General features: G+C 36.3%; 4 protein-coding genes across 4 annotated transcripts; all 4 read left to right on the plus strand.

The window, feature by feature from the left end:
- Window positions 1-2619: 2619 nt before the first annotated feature.
- On the plus strand, window positions 2620-6106 carry LOC136805613 (uncharacterized). Its single transcript, XM_067062181.1, has 3 exons — window positions 2620-3495; window positions 3788-4521; window positions 4844-6106. Exons 1-3 carry the CDS (start codon window positions 2657-2659, stop codon window positions 6022-6024), a joined length of 2754 nt encoding a protein of 917 aa, XP_066918282.1. The 5' UTR covers window positions 2620-2656; the 3' UTR covers window positions 6025-6106.
- A 338-nt stretch (window positions 6107-6444) lies between these two features.
- On the plus strand, window positions 6445-7976 carry LOC136805614 (ribitol-5-phosphate transferase FKTN-like). The gene has a single exon (XM_067062182.1). The coding sequence runs from the start codon at window positions 6526-6528 to the stop codon at window positions 7879-7881; it is 1356 nt and encodes a 451-aa protein (XP_066918283.1). The 5' UTR covers window positions 6445-6525; the 3' UTR covers window positions 7882-7976.
- Window positions 7977-8797: 821 nt separating this feature from the next.
- Window positions 8798-10044, plus strand: LOC136805615 (transcription initiation factor TFIID subunit 7-like). The gene has a single exon (XM_067062183.1). It carries the CDS (start codon window positions 8823-8825, stop codon window positions 9885-9887), a length of 1065 nt encoding a protein of 354 aa, XP_066918284.1. The 5' UTR covers window positions 8798-8822; the 3' UTR covers window positions 9888-10044.
- A 592-nt stretch (window positions 10045-10636) lies between these two features.
- Window positions 10637-15102, plus strand: LOC136805616 (transport and Golgi organization 2 homolog). The gene is made up of 6 exons (XM_067062184.1): window positions 10637-10853; window positions 11424-11552; window positions 11869-12051; window positions 12924-13077; window positions 13972-14070; window positions 14884-15102. Exons 1-6 carry the CDS (start codon window positions 10709-10711, stop codon window positions 15011-15013), a joined length of 840 nt encoding a protein of 279 aa, XP_066918285.1. The 5' UTR covers window positions 10637-10708; the 3' UTR covers window positions 15014-15102.
- Window positions 15103-15528: the final 426 nt, after the last annotated feature.

The following is a 15528-nucleotide window of genomic DNA, read 5'->3' on the forward strand; positions in this document are numbered from 1 at the left end:
AAATTGTGGTCCCAGAAGCATCTTATACCTAAATAGTTTTTACCCCTGGAGTATTTACAGAATACTATCACTGCAAAAAGATTTTGGGTCCAAAACTATTGCCATTCTAGAGAGGTTTTTAGTCAAAAATTGGGTTTTTGCTCAAAATGTTGCATTTTAGCCTGTTTCAGCAGGAATTTCAATCCCATTAAGGGCGGATATACCCAAATCCTAAAACCAAATGATTTTGATTTCCGTGGAATATTTCCAGAAGACTATCACTGCAAAAAGATTTTAGGTTCATGTCTATTGCCATTTTTAAGATTTTTCCAGTCAAAAATGGGATTTTAGCTTAAAATATTGCGTTTTAGCAGGAATTTCAATTCCAAAATAGGGGATATACCCAAATGCCAAACCCAGATGACTTTGATTTCCTGCAGTATTTCCAGAATACTATCACTGCAAGAAAATTCAGACCCATGTCTATTGTCATTTTAGAGATTTTTTCAGTCCAAATTTGGGTTTTTGCCTGAAAAATGGCTCTTAGCAGGGATTTTAATTCCAAAATGGCGGACACAGACGCATCCCAGACCCAAATGATTTTGACTTTCCTAGAGTATCTCCAGAATACTATCACTGCAAAAAAAATTTCAGTCAGCATTTAAACTCAGTTTGTAGAAGCTTGCCTTAAAAAATGCTATTTTTTGATAAATATAATTTTCTTTTGTTAAAAAGTGATTTTTGAAAACGCCATTATGAATTTTTGAAAAAAGTGAAAAACTTGAAATTCATTTTGCTTAAAGACTCTATTGAAGACTTCCATCTCTAAAAATTTCAGACATGTGAATTAATCAGTTTAAAGTTTATGTACTTGCAAAATTGGTCTTAAAAAGCATTTTGCTACCCAAAATTGGCTTAAAACGGCTCGTTTAGGGTTCCAATGGGCACAATTTTCAACCCAATATGATTATTTTGTTGTTTCTTCATAAAATTTAGTACAACAAATGAAAAAAATAAGATTTGAAATAGTTTTGACAAATTTACAGGCCTGAAAAGGCCAGAAAATGCCATTTTTTCCAATTTTTGCCTGTAGTGCGAATCAGTACCCCCAGGGGGGTTCGGCCAATTTTTGACTTCTGACCTTAAAAATTGCGCAGAATGCCTCAATAGGTTAAATTTCCATAAAAAAATACCACATCTTGAATTTTCTGACTTTGACATTTGACGCCCCACCCTAGTACTATTTCCAAGGCTTGAAGAAACTAGAAAATGTATGTCGTCTGACAGGGGAAACGAAAATTTTCTGGAATGGCCATTTATAATCTTGTCTCTGATTTACGGACTGGTCCAACTTAACTCGTGTGCAGGGATATTTGTCTCTGTATATGCAAGTGCATCTGATTGGTCGTGGTGAGTCACTCTGAACAGAATTTTTATGAGGGTTTCTATATTTTCTACGCGTGCTTATGATTTATAGAAAAAGCTGGCATTGCAAAAAAAAGATAAACAAATGAAAATAACACAGGTTCATTTCTATAAAACAAAATGGCTGATGGAAAGGAGCCTTTATGAATGTGGCTAACGTTTTGATGTAGTTTAAAGTACTTTTAAAAGTTTTTGAAGTTTGTAAAAGAGGTTTTATGGTAAGTTATGTGCGCCTGCCTGGGTTTTCAAAGTTTTGAGATTCTGTCAACAAGGGTTCACTCACAGACAGTATCAAACAAAATGTATCTGACTTTTTTAGTTGCACCAGCCTCTAAAATTTTAGAAACTTTGTATGTTGAGGTAAGACTTTTTTTCTGAAATTTGAGTCTGGATACTCAGGCTACCTCCACTACTTACAGTCTGAAAAATCCTTCTAATTGCACACTTAGAATTCCAAGTTTTAAGGCACTGCTATCAAATTGTAAATTTTTTTAAGAGTGCTTATACCTATTAATTTTACCTTCCAAATCATCAAAATCAGTATATTATAATCATTGCTTTGATTGAGATACATCATTTACAAGATATAGAAAAGATTCAAAAATCATTTTTTTCAAAAGTAAGTTTCAGTTTTTTTGAAAACGAATGGAACCTTGGTCAAATGGACAAAAACTGGTTTTTGAATCAGAATTTACATAAAACTTTAAGCGTGCAATTACACGTGGACATACTCGGGAGGACTATGATACTGTAAGTGTGCATTGCATTTACAAGTTTATGCCCGCAGGAGTTATCTGGCACCCAGATGCAGAAATTTTTATCCAACACGCTTATTAAGCTCTGAAGGTTGGGGAAATTTTCAACATCTGGAAGGTTTAAATTGGGGAATTTTGTAAGACTGCATCAAGGATTTTGCAGCGGGAGGACTGGTTTTGATTTTCGTTAGTGCTTTAACACAAAGAAAGAAATTTAAACACCTGACTGTGGTGTGGGGTGCACTAATTGCCATTCTACGATAAACAATTAAAGACCTGCTTGAAGTGTTTTAAGGATACAGCAGTGATTGCTGGCTGACCTGTCTGAATTCCCTTAATTTGGGATGTTTGTAAAATATGGCCTTTCTTGCTCTAATGTGGTTGAAAAAAGTTGCTCCTAGATGTGACCCATTGTTTTATGACTTGAGATGAATAAGGATTATATTTCATAACAAAAAATTTTTTTTCTCTTTATTCTAGCAACAATTATTAAGAAAATGTTCAGGCTAATAGCAAGTAAGTCGCTGCTGAGACCAAGATTATCACACATTTCAAGCAGATGTCAATCAGATAGCTCTTCAAGTGAACCACCTGTTGTAGAAAAGACTTTTCGAGAAAAAGCACGAGATACATGGAATGGACCAACGTTAAAATATTGGCTGATTGGTGGCGGTGGTTTTATCAGTTGGCTCGCCTACTATAGCTATCAGGCATATAAGAACAAATGCATTGATATAGAGTTGCCACCGGCATTGCCTAACCACCTGTTAATTGACAGGAAAAAAGAATTTGAGATTTTGACAGACAAATATAATGCACAAGACACGATGTTTTCAACACAAAAAGTCAAGAAATTGTTGATTCATGGTCCATCTTGCAGTGGGAAAACAGTTTTTGCAAACCAATTTATTAAGCATTTGAAACTAAAACAAAAATCAACGCTTCAACTACCTGTTTCCAATGTGACATTGTTCCTACAAACTGATACTGAAACCTCCTTTCTCATTTCCTTAAAATCTGCAGCTGCAAAACTTGAAGTATCAAAAACTGATTTAGATGAGGGTATGCAAAGTGGATCCTTTAGTGATGGAACATTTAATGAGCAGTGTAATGTTTTAATTGAAAACATCCAAGATAAGTTGTCCAAACACCCTGGATGGGTAATCATCTTTGATCAATTACAATCAACCAGTCCAACCACTGTTCTTGAAATATTGAATAGCTGTATCGAAGAAGAAGAGAGCTGGAGCTCGGGTTTGTTCGTGGTTGTTGCTGACGGTGTAGATCCAAAGACAGTTGCCATCAATAAGCAATCAGCCATTTCTCTGCAGAAAGGGTGAGGGTTGCTTTTGAAAATCAACTTTTGATTAAAATGAACGGATAAACTTTTTGATAATTTTTAATTTTCAACCATACACTTGAATATATAATATAGATCTTTGAACTGGAAAGCAGCTATCGTTTATAAAATGTTATGTTATACTTTCAATTTTGTAACTTTTACATCGTATTAATTTGAATAAATGCCTAAAAAAGGGTCTGTTTTATTCATAGTAATACGATATGTATATGCAATCTTTGTTGAATGATTTTATTATCAGACCTAATTGTTGTTGTTTTCTTTACAGGATGTCTGTAGAAGATGGTGTTCAACTCTTGAAAAACTTTGTGAATGTTGACGGGAATGTGGCATCATTGAGTTTACTGGTGGAGAAGGTGTTTGGCAATCCGTTGGCTTTACTTTGTAATGCAGTGCTGCTGAAAAAGAAACTAGCAATGAAGCAGGTTCAAAGTATTGATGACGCAGTGAAAGAAATTTGTGATGAAATTGATGAAAATGTCAATCGAGTAATCTCGCAGAACCAACACCTCTCTGCTTTCACTTCCACTTATTCAGGACGGAAACTTGTCACCATTGAATCTGTTGTTGCCATTCTAATGAAGGATATCATAAAGGAAAGTCCTTATTTATACAATGGCATTGACCTGATGGCAGCAATGGCACCAGGGACTGCCATACCACAACAAGCCATTACTCGACATCTTGCATCTTCATTCTACAAACTGCCATCACTGGCAAAACCACCAAACATTTTGGATTTCATGAACAAACAGCAAAGAGATGCGGACGACGTCAAGCAAAATGCTGATGAATTTGATCCCAAAGGAAAAGTATGGTCCAATAAAAACCTGGTGCACTACATACAGAAAGTGGAAGAGTTCTTTGAGACGGTGTATAAGACGTTGAAGGAAATTTATTTCTTGGTGTATGGTGTGTTACCAGAGCTTCCAAAAGGTGATGATGGAATGGGAATGTTCTCAGAATGTGTTCTCATTCAATCAAGTGTCGTCCAACCAGGAGGTATGATCCTTGTTCTCTTTATAAAATTCGCTATTCGTTAATTCTGATATAACTGTCCTCTTTCCAAAATTTTCATATTGTCTATTAAAAAAAATTACAGACGTAGATGAGGTGATTGAATTGTTATTTCAGTATTTACAATATTATGCTGTGTTCAGAAAAATTTACTTTACTCTATAACAGCCTGATCGAAATCAATTTTCAGATTTTGATTCGACTTGAATTCAAAATTTGTTCAGGTTTGTTATTGATCCGTCAAAGACAAGAAGAAAATAATTTTACCTGACTTTTTTAATCTTTTCAAAACCTTTCTGTTTCACAGATGTAAACACATTCAGTCTGCACCCAATAGTGTACAACGTAGCGCGCCAACATTTCATGGCAAAAACCCTGGTCGACATTGAAGAAAAGAATGTGCGCGAAAACAAAGATTTCCATCAAAACAAATCATGGTACCGAAAATTAAGCGATTTCAACGAGCAAACGATACTCCAACAATATCGTAATTCGGCTGGTCATGGTGAGATCAAAAAGATGTTATCAGATGAGGATGCCAACAGTTTATTGTTCCGATTCAATCTTGGTATCGACGTCTCTTGTCTGTTCAAAGAGGATGAAAACACCAGCCAAGATGCTTGCTGGGATGGAAAACCAGTGGAAAAAGTTGCTCTACTCCAAGATCATTTGACCAGGATCACAGATTCTCTTTGCGAACAGATGAATGTGACCAAGGGTGATCTCAATGGTCATACTGTCAAGAAAATATTGATGCTTCATTTAGAATACATTCTAAAAAATCAACCTTTTGAGTTATTGGGAGCCAGAAATCAAAGCAAGATTTTATTTGCATTAGCTAAAGCATACAACAGTGTTTACAAAGATTTTGATGCTTGTAAGGAACTGATTGATCAGGTTTTATCTATGCAGCAATCCCTATCAGACACTGATCCTTTGGACATTGCCAGAACTTTGGCAGAAAAAGCACAGTACTTAATTAACAAGGAGGATTATGAAACTGCTAAAACAACTTTGCTAGAAGCATCTGATATCTATGAAGCACAAAGGAAGAAGTTTGGGGAATATAAGTTTCCTATTGAGTATGGTAAATTGTTGGGAATGCTAGGTGCTGTGTATGGTAGTTTGAGTATGAAGATTGAGAGCAAGGAGACAATCGAGCGCGCTCTGATGATGCAGCAATCAATCCCTCCTGATATGTCTGATGAAGAGAAAAGTAAAAAATTTGGAGCTGATTTTGCCAGTATTTTGATCGACTTAGCACACGCTTATGTTTCTCTCGGACTACCTTTGTATGGTAAGAAAATAGTCGATCTTGCTTTGACTGCTCAGAAAAACTTGAACGGTGAGGACCATCCAGAGGTTGTGAGAGCTTTGACTGTCTTAGCAATGGCTCATTTGATGCAAGGTCATAATGAGGAATCTAAGAAACATCGTAAAGAAGCCGGTAAAATACAAGCTAATCTAAAAAAGATGCCTCTTTATTAAGATTCTAGCATTTATTTTCAGTTTTTTATTCTTTGTTAATGAATTTTTATAATATATTTGAGAAAATAGTATCTATCGTTCATTACGTTGGGGAAGGGTCGCAAAAAAGTTTTAGGTTAGCATATTTTTAACGTTCTCCCCACTTAATCTTCATTTTAACATTCTGAAAATGTTTCACCGAAAGGTTAGATCTCAAAAACTCAATACTACAGTATAATAAACCGACCTGCTTTTGAAATTAGACCTTCTTTTTCGATAAAAACATAGGTGCGAAGGTTAACTTAGAATAGATTTGTGACACCTTTCCTATCTTTTCTATAAATTCATTCATCTTCCTTCTGGTATTTCATTTACATCACCTAATGTTATCAATTCAGTCTGAAAGAGATTGTCTTTATGAATTTTCTTTCTGACCTTACTATTCCCTTCGAATTTCACATACTTTTTCTAATGGTATCTTTTATTTATCTTAGATAAGCATAAAAAAGTAATGATTGTTGAATGGCACGCAAGAAGCTGGTGTTCATCTTCATCTTAGTCTCTCTTACGTTTCTGGTGATCCAGCTTTTATCTACCGATATATTTTCCATCAGTAATCAACAGGTTCCCAAAGCACAGGTTTCAAGTGGTATTAGTGATACAGACTTGAGATTCTCTGTGAGTGAGCTTTTAACTGTTTGCAGAAACGTTGGTATTAAATGTGTTGTAGGAGACATTGATTGGTTGCAGACGTTTGCTGCATCAAGACATAAAGACCATAATGAAGATTGTAGTTATCTTTGTGCTGGCAATTTCATGTCCTTCTTGATCGAAGGTGACTCTTTGAAAAACGGCAGATTTGAATACTTGATTCGAAAACTGGTCAAAGTTGGATTTGAAGTTCGAAAAGACGCGCGACAGGACGAGCGTGAATTATCCCTTGAGAAACGAATGACGTCATCCATCCTTGTCTACCATCTTTATTTACGCAAAAACGACCATTTCATTTTGGTGACTTTTCAGTACGAACGGTTGGGACTTTTGTGGAGCAATGCGTGCGATTTGAGTGAACTTCGTGATGAGAAACAAAAGAAGATGGTTTCAACGTCTACATTTTGTTATCAACAACGTCTAATACCAACTTTCAAAACCTCTTCAGCTCGTATCGATGGATTAAATGTAAACATCCCCAAAGCTATTTTCTCATTTATCGAGATTGTGAAAAACGGCTTATATGTGCCTTGCCCTCTTCAACACGCTCGACAATTTTACTCCAAGTACGGCTACAGAAGTGACCCTATCAGTGAAAAGTTTCGAAACAAAGCTAAAAATTTACTAACAATAGCGATCGACGTTTTAGGGCAACTTAGGATACCATTTTGGTTGTCAAGTGGAACTTGTTTAGGATGGTTTCGTCAATGTGACGTCATCCCACATAGCAAGGACGTTGATATTGGGATATGGATCAAACACTACAAAAAGGATCTAATCAAAGCCTTCCTGGATAATGGGCTTAAACTTAAACACCAGTTCGGCAAGGTGGAAGATAGTTTTGAATTATCTTTCACTTTGAACGACTTGAAGTTAGACATCTTTTTCTTTTACGAGGAAGAGGGAATTATGTGGAATGGTGGTACGCAAGCCAGAACTGGAAAAAAATTCAAATATATTTTCCCCAAGTTCTCTTTATGTTGGTCACACTTACTGGACTTGACCGTACGCGTACCATGCCCAACAAAACCATACGTTTTAGCGAATTACGGATTTGATTGGGATAAACGTGTTGAGAAATGGGATTGGAAAGCTAGTCCTCCGAATGTCAAACCAAACGGCGAGTGGCCTGCAGAAGAACGGAAACAAGTGATTCAAGTTTATTGAGATGGAGCTCTTGGCGCTGTGAAATTTGTCATTTATTTTGTCATATTTAATACTTCTTCATATGTTCGTTTTAATTTTCAACTCCTGGCTACGAAGCTCCTAGATTTTCAATCTTTTCAAGTAAGGGAACTAATTTTCGCGGGAACTAGTTTTTGCGGAACTAGTTTTTGTGGAACCTATTTTTGCGGTGCGAGGGTACTAAATTAGCGCTTTTTGTGCTACTAATTTTCACGGTTGACAACCTCTTTTTGTAGAAATTCTTTCATTTTTCTTTGGGTCTTTGAAGATTTTTAGTAAAAATTGCATTTCGAGGAACTAATTTTTGCGGTAGGTGAACATTTAGTTCCCGCTAAAATTTGGTTTGCTGGAAATTTTTTGCAAATCTTCTCAGTACAAACCTTTTATTGGATTTTGAGGATAAACATTATTTTTAGATAGAATATATATTTTACAGTTTATTTATTTTTAAAAGCATTTTTTAAATAGTTTTTGTACGTTCGATTGTAAAAATGTTGAAATGATCTGGTTGCTTTTCAACTTCTTTACACGTTTTTTTTTATAAGAACATCCCAAATTTTTGAAGCCTTTGGATGTTCTAATAACCTTTTGGGTTTTAAGCCTAAAAATGTTCTGATTTTCTCCATTTTGTCACCATTTTTACCCATTTTCCTTAAAAAATTGAATATTTTCTAGTCTCCAAAGCCTTAAAATTTTCTTAGCTTGTTCTTAGCATTTTGGTCATTGAAGTCTTATGTTCTTATATAGTCTATTCTTATGAAAAAAACGTGTATCCCTCTCATGTATATCACTGACTTTTTGATTTAGTCTCATTAAGTCACCACTCACCATCCGTCGTCTTTTTGTGTTATCATTTTTGTGAAAACTTATATATTCTCATTTTATTTTTTACAGATTATAAAAAATTCAGATAAAAAAAGAAAATGTCAGCCAAATCTCGTGGAAAGGGTAAAGAAAAAGCCAGCAAAGACAAAAACAAGAGAGATAAATCTTCAAAGAAAGATGGAAAGTATTCTGTACCTCGATTAGTCGAATTAGAGAATAATTTCTTACTTCGAATGCCCGAACCATTTGCTTCTAATCTTCAAGAAGCGTTGGAGAACGGTGGATTGAAAGACCGTCTACAAGTGGAATTTAAAGAGGATGGTCGCAAAGCTAGGGTGGTGTTCGATGGAGTGACTTTTTCAGCAACTTTGCTCGATCTACCATGTATTATTGAATCTTGGAAAACGTTTGACAAAAAAAGCATGTGGAAAACAGGCGACGTTTGTCAAATGTTGGTTTGTAGGGACCCTGAAGAACCGTCGTTTAGTTCTGACGAAGAAGAAAATAGTACTTTCGATTACTTCAAAAAACGTCTAAATGACGTTAAAAAATATCAATATCCACACGGCATCACGGCGCCGTTGAAAAATGTACGAAAGAGACGTTTTCGAAAGACGGCCAAACAGAAATACGTAGATGCGCCGGAGATTGAGAAAGAAGTAAAACGTTTATTACGTGCGGACGTAAGCGCCGTTAACGTCTCTTTTGACGTCATTGATGATCAGGAGAAAGCGAAACCTGAAGAACTGACGGAGGATATTGACGTCGACGTTGATGTTGGAGGTCCGTCTATCGATCATTTTGATGAGAATTCGAACATGTCCAGTATCATGATGGATGCTTCGGATAGTGAACAACCGCCCGAAGCAGTGACGCCCGTTGGCGAGGGTGAGGGTGGGGGCATTAATATTCTTCCGGATATCTCGAGTAGTGAAGATGAAGGTGATGGTGGGGATGGTGTGGATGGGGGCTTAGAGAATTTGATCGAGCAGCGAGCGCAAATACAACAACAATTGAAAGACATTCAAGGGAAAATTCACGAACAGGAGACGCGTGTTGGTAATGCATCTAACCCGTTCTTAAAACAACGTTTCCAATCTGTTCTCAATGAGATGCAAGAACAAGAACGATCACTGCAACAACAGTTCGCGAACTTGTCTTAAAACCTCTCATTATATGAAACTGGAGAAATGTGAATTGAAACTCATGTGGTGGCATTTTTTCTATCATATTTTTGATATTACTCAATAAATAAAACGAATAATGATTTTGGCTTTCATTTTTAGAAATTTCAGGGCGTCAAGTCACCCTGTCATGTTTGATTGCTTATTTGTTCATGTTAAATTAAATCAGATTCATTTTTCTTCTAGCGGGATATTGTATCGCTGTTTTGTGAAAGCAAGAGATTTCTGGGGGAATCATCAACATCTTTAGTTTTTGTATATATTAAGGTAACTTATTTTGGCGGGGACTAATTTTGGTGAGCTGCAAAAATCTTGGAAATTTCTAATATTGGCGAGAACTAATTTTGGCGAATGACAGCCTAAACCTGGTCTTTTTAGCCTTGTTTTCAGTAATTTTGGTAAATTTTAGGGGTTATTTTGGCAACATTCAAAAAGAATTAATTTTGGTCAGAATTTAAAAGAGTGTGTGAAATATTTGGGACAAGCTGGAGTTTTTACAAGCTCTTATTTGATTTGGTTGGTCGTTAAGATGTAATAAAAGAATCTTATTACTTTTTCTAAAGAACGCGTCATCTCTATCACTTTAAATGACCAATTAGTGAAGTATCTTGTAAAAACTCCAGCTCATCCCAAATATTTTGGTGAATTTCGTCTAAACTTGCCAAATTCGCCAAAATTGGTTCTCGCCAAAAAAGCATCACTTTAATCTACTTTAATCTTTATTCAATTTTAGACTTTTATTGAAATTATCATTTATTTCCGAAGTTGAAAAATGAAAAACAAATAGCAGTGACAAAGAGATGTGTATTGTGTTTCTATGGCGACGGAACGCCAGCCAACCCAAAGGGCGCATCAAATTTGTACTTGCCGGTAACCGAGACGAATTTTTCCACCGACCGGCCAAAGATGCAGATTATTGGGACGAAAACTCTAATGTTCTGGGCGGTAAATTAGTGATGTTTACTTCATTTAAAGATAGACTCCAGTTGGCTTGAAACTGGAAGATATACTTTAGTGGATTTATTTTGACTCGTTTATGTACCGGGTGTCCAGAAAAAAAGTCCCCCTCTTTGAAATGAATTTTCTCGAGTTCTTTGAGGGGTCATTTGTCAAATTACCAAATTTATCTCTATCATCTTTCCAATGCAAAAGGATTGATTCTTTAACATTAACAATTCATAGAACTTGAGAAAATTCACTTTAAAGGTCCCCCACCTTTGTCTGGGACACCCGTTAAGTAATTATATCGTCTTTATTGGCTGTCTTCAGTATTTTCAGTTTTGTTGAATCTTTTCTTTTACTGTAAGTTGGTCTAATGTCGATATCCCTCATCTAATTCTGACACCCGGTTCTTTAAACCTTGGGATGATAAAAGGTCGGAGTTTTTTAATTTTATGTTCTTTTAGATTAAATTTTTCTCGAAATAGGCATTTGATGTCCATTAGGTATTGACGCTCTAGTAAAGTTCAGTGGCATTGACTTTCTTATATATCATAACGCTTTTTGTCCCCACAGGTCGTGATATGACGGAAGGGGTATCAGGCGGAACATGGATGGGTGTAAACAAACACGGAAAAATCGGATTCCTCACCAATATTCGTGGCTCAACTTTTGGTGTGGACCCTGCTAAAGCAAACATGAAAGGTCTGATATTGGTTCTTAACGAACGCCTTTACACGAAATAAGTGGACATATAATTAACACGCATTAAAAAATTCATGTTAATTAAACCACTTTATTTGAAACCAGCCGTGGTGTTCTTGAAAAAACAAGTAAAATCCGTGTCAATTTTTGCATGTTGTTAGTTTCAAGGCCGTTAATTACGTCTCTACTTAATTTTTTGTAATAATAAAGTAATTTTCAAGATCTTATTTATTAATTAGAGTCTAAAAATTAATGTGACATCAAATAATATGGAATCTGGTTAATGCCACAATTAGTAGTTCCCTTTGCGTTTTAGGACGAGGTGCTTTGGTGTCAGACTTTCTTTTAAGCGAGCTATCAGCAGAAGCATACATCAAGCAGCTAGAGAATGAGCGGATGCGATACAAACCTTTCAACTTGGTGTGTGGGGATGTCCTTAACGACCAATATTTCTACTCCAATAGTGTAGACCAGCAACCTGCTCAACTGTTAACTCAAGGTAAACTTCAGGTCCTTGTAGCTTTCTAGCATCAGCATGGTGTCAGGGGGTAGTGCTCCCCCATGTCAGTGGGTAGTGCTCCCCCATGTCAGTGGGTAGTGCTCCCCCATGTCAGTGGGTAGTGCTCCCCATTTCAGGGGGTAGTGCTATCCCATATCAGTGGGTAGTGCTCCCCCTATGTAAGGGGGTATTGCTCCCCCATGACAGGTGGTATTGCTGCTGATGTCAGAGGGTATGGATCCTCATATTAGGGGGTATGGCTCCCCTATGACAGGGGATAGTGCCTCTCCCAGTGTCTATTTTTAGGGGGTCACCAAAAGACAAGGACGTGAAAATTCTGCTCAGGTCATTTATTCGGCGCTCATTTTTATTCAAAATTCACTACATAGAGAATAGATTTTTAGCCAAAGAGAGGAAAGAAATACCAAAGAAAAGATTCGTCCCGCTTCGTTCATGTATCCTATATCACCCCCTTTTTTATCGCGCCCTTCGGGGTTCAATAATGGCAATTTCTTCAGATTTTTTTCAATTAGCTTTTCCAGCTTTGGTCACCTTGCTGAAGCCAGATTATTCTTTGATTCTATCGAGACTTTTTTCTGCTAGTCAAATAAAATTGACGTTGGTCAATCATACACATGAAACAATGATAGCTAGGTAAAACTTTTTATATTCAACATTGCTGTTAAAACCAGGCCCGATCAATTGAACTTGTCGAACCAATCGAACAATCGAACTCCTATTGCTTCAAAGATTGTAAGTGTTCGATAAGATTCGATTAGTTTTTTTGATAATTGGTTCGATCGTTCGATTGGTTCGACAAGTTCGGTTTATCGGGTCTGGTTTAAACTCGTGAAGTTTTTATTCCATTACAGATTCCATCTCTCTGAGTAACGGAACGTTAGGATGTGGATGGTTTAAAGTCGATCGAAGTCGGGAAAAGTTCGAAAAACTGGTCAATGAAAATGTGGACAGTGAACCTACCGCGTTGTTAGAGAAATTACAAACTTTCCTGAAATGTACCGAGAGGTTTGAATTTCATATCTATGTGCATGTTTTTTTTTAAAGAACATTTGAAATTTTTGAAGCCTCAATTTTTTGAGTTTTATTAAGCCTAAAATGTTCTTAACTTTCTTTTAACTGTTCTTATTTTCACCATTGTGTGAATATTTTTGCCCATTTTTCTAAGAAATCGGGTGTTTTAGATTGTGTAAAGCCTTAAAATGTTCTTAACTTGTTCTTGATATTTTGGACATCGAAGCCTTATGTTCTTATCTAGGTTTTTCTTATGAAAAAACGTGTAGGCTTTTTTTTAGCAACTTGCTTTTTAAATGAACTAATAGAGGGAAGGTAAAATTTACTCCTAAGTTACAAGTAATTCACAACCACCAGACGAAGAGCGATCTTAGTGCAGTGGTAGAGCATCCGGCTAAGGTGCGCAAGATCGTGGGTTCATCCCCGGCCAGCTCATATCAAAGATTACATACTTAGTACGAAAATGTTACTTAATTAATGTCTCATTAATGCCTCTCAGCTTGATGCTCAGCAATTAATTAAGAGTAGAATCAAGGATAGGTGGAGCAATCCAGAGAGAAAAGGTAGTGCCCTGCCCTGCCTTCGGATTGATAGAATATCGAGAGCCTTCGGGTCGCCTCTGACTTTTTGGTCGCAGACTTACTTAGACAAAGAGTAGAGTTAGAGATACACGCTTTTTTTAATAAGAATACACTTTGTAAGAATGTCCCTGATGAAAATGGCCAAAAAATTAAGAACATGGTAAGAATATCACCATCATGGAATTTAGCAACTGAACCTAAGAATGCCATTTTTTAAGCATTTTCACCTGTAATACATCAGTTACGCTCAGTATTCTCCAGGCGTTATATTACATGTTAAATCTAGGTTAATCATTTTTTATCATAGAAACTTTCCAGACGAGAACATTAAGGTAGAGAATCCATTCAATGAAGTCCTTTCATCCATCTTCATCCCAATGCACCCTCAACACAACTATGGCACAAGGTGATGAACTTTTCATTCAACTCTCTCAAAAATGATTTGATAATATGTGAAATCGGCTGTTCAGTTAATAGTGCCCTCAGAAAAATATGATGTTAGATAATGGATTTGTTAGGCGTATCTCATGATGCTTGAAGAAGATCTTTTTTCTGTGCCCAGAGGTGGGATTTTCCAGCGAATTTTTACGCTCGAAATCAGTCAATTTTCGGCTCCCCTTGCTTAAAATACAGTAGCTCATATATCTGAGCTTGCATCATTTTTGATTAAGATACTAAAATGTTTTTCCCCAAATTTTAAACTTCATTCCCTCAAAGAATTGACACGGCGAAATATTGCTTGCCGCCAAAGGGAAGTACTTTTTCAGATTTGTCTTCCACATCATACCATAGATCCAACAGCTGATTGTTGTGTAAGTGACATAAAATCAGTCAATATGTCACTTACAACCAATCAGCTGTTGGGTCCGTGATATAATGTTAGAAGACATTGCAATGGTGCCATATCATGAATAGAAGTAGCCTATAGTAGACGTCACCAGTGTTTTTTCTATGCAATCAGCGTCTATTCTACTTTGTGACTTTTTCGAGCTAGGGGATGTTTTGAGCCCAGGTTTTCGGGCTCTAAACATTCGATCTTTTGGCGTCACTTTAATCTTTCGAAGCTCCTGCAGTAGCGAAAAAAATCGATTTTGAGTCAAAGCACTTGAAAGGCTTCTATTTTTCGAAAATCATCAAAGTGGAACTCACTAAAAAACGGAATGAAAAACGCCGGTTTTTAGTGAGGTGAATTTTCTTTCTTTTTTTGTCTTGTGTACAGAACGAACACGATGATGGTTGTGGAGGAGAACAATCGCGCAACATTCCTCGAACGCACAATGTGTCAAGCTAACGACCCTACTTCACAATGGAAAAAGTCCCTCTTTCAATTCGATATGATGGTCAACTAATTTGAATCTCCTTCTCACTAAACAAATCGCTATTGCCGACGTAGTTGCCGATGTAAATTTGACTTTTGCCGACTTAATTTACTATAGAACCCAGAATCTTTTGCCGACGCAAATAAATCTGAATTAGAAAGGCTCTCGCTCTCACTTTTAGATAATTTTCACTGATTTATTGATTGTTGTTAGAAATTCATGATATGCACCATTGCAATGTCTTCCATTCCACCCAGTAGCTGATTGGTTGCAAGTGACGTATTGACTGATTTTACGTCACTTACAACCAATCAGCTGTTGGGTCCGTGATGTAATGTCAGAAAACATTGCAATGGTGCATATCATGAATTTCTAATCCTTTGTGTCTTTGATTTATCTGGGTTGGTTACTTTTGTTATCATTTTACATTTTGTATTTATCAATATTGATCAATTATTTCTGAAAAATGAAAGTACTTTTATAAGAATTTGTTTACTTTTCAACAAATTAAAAAGAACAAAAATAAATTAAATTGAATTTTCATC

The sequence above is a fragment of the Clytia hemisphaerica genome, unplaced genomic scaffold (assembly GCF_902728285.1).
Source record: "Clytia hemisphaerica strain Z4C2 unplaced genomic scaffold, Clytia hemisphaerica genome assembly, whole genome shotgun sequence".
Taxonomy (NCBI): domain Eukaryota; kingdom Metazoa; phylum Cnidaria; class Hydrozoa; order Leptothecata; family Clytiidae; genus Clytia; species Clytia hemisphaerica.

Coding starts and splice junctions, on each gene's coding strand:
- LOC136805613 (XM_067062181.1), top strand. CDS start 2,657: ATGTTCAGGCTAATAGCAAGTAAGTCGCTGCTGAGACCAAGATTATCA. Junction 3,496..3,787: donor GCCATTTCTCTGCAGAAAGG/GTGAGGGTTGCT, acceptor TTTTCTTTACAG/GATGTCTGTAGAAGATGGTG. Junction 4,522..4,843: donor AAGTGTCGTCCAACCAGGAG/GTATGATCCTTG, acceptor TCTGTTTCACAG/ATGTAAACACATTCAGTCTG.
- LOC136805616 (XM_067062184.1), top strand. CDS start 10,709: ATGTGTATTGTGTTTCTATGGCGACGGAACGCCAGCCAACCCAAAGGG. Junction 13,078..13,971: donor TTCCTGAAATGTACCGAGAG/GTTTGAATTTCA, acceptor TTTTTATCATAG/AAACTTTCCAGACGAGAACA. Junction 14,071..14,883: donor CAACACAACTATGGCACAAG/GTGATGAACTTT, acceptor TCTTGTGTACAG/AACGAACACGATGATGGTTG.
- LOC136805615 (XM_067062183.1), top strand. CDS start 8,823: ATGTCAGCCAAATCTCGTGGAAAGGGTAAAGAAAAAGCCAGCAAAGAC.
- LOC136805614 (XM_067062182.1), top strand. CDS start 6,526: ATGGCACGCAAGAAGCTGGTGTTCATCTTCATCTTAGTCTCTCTTACG.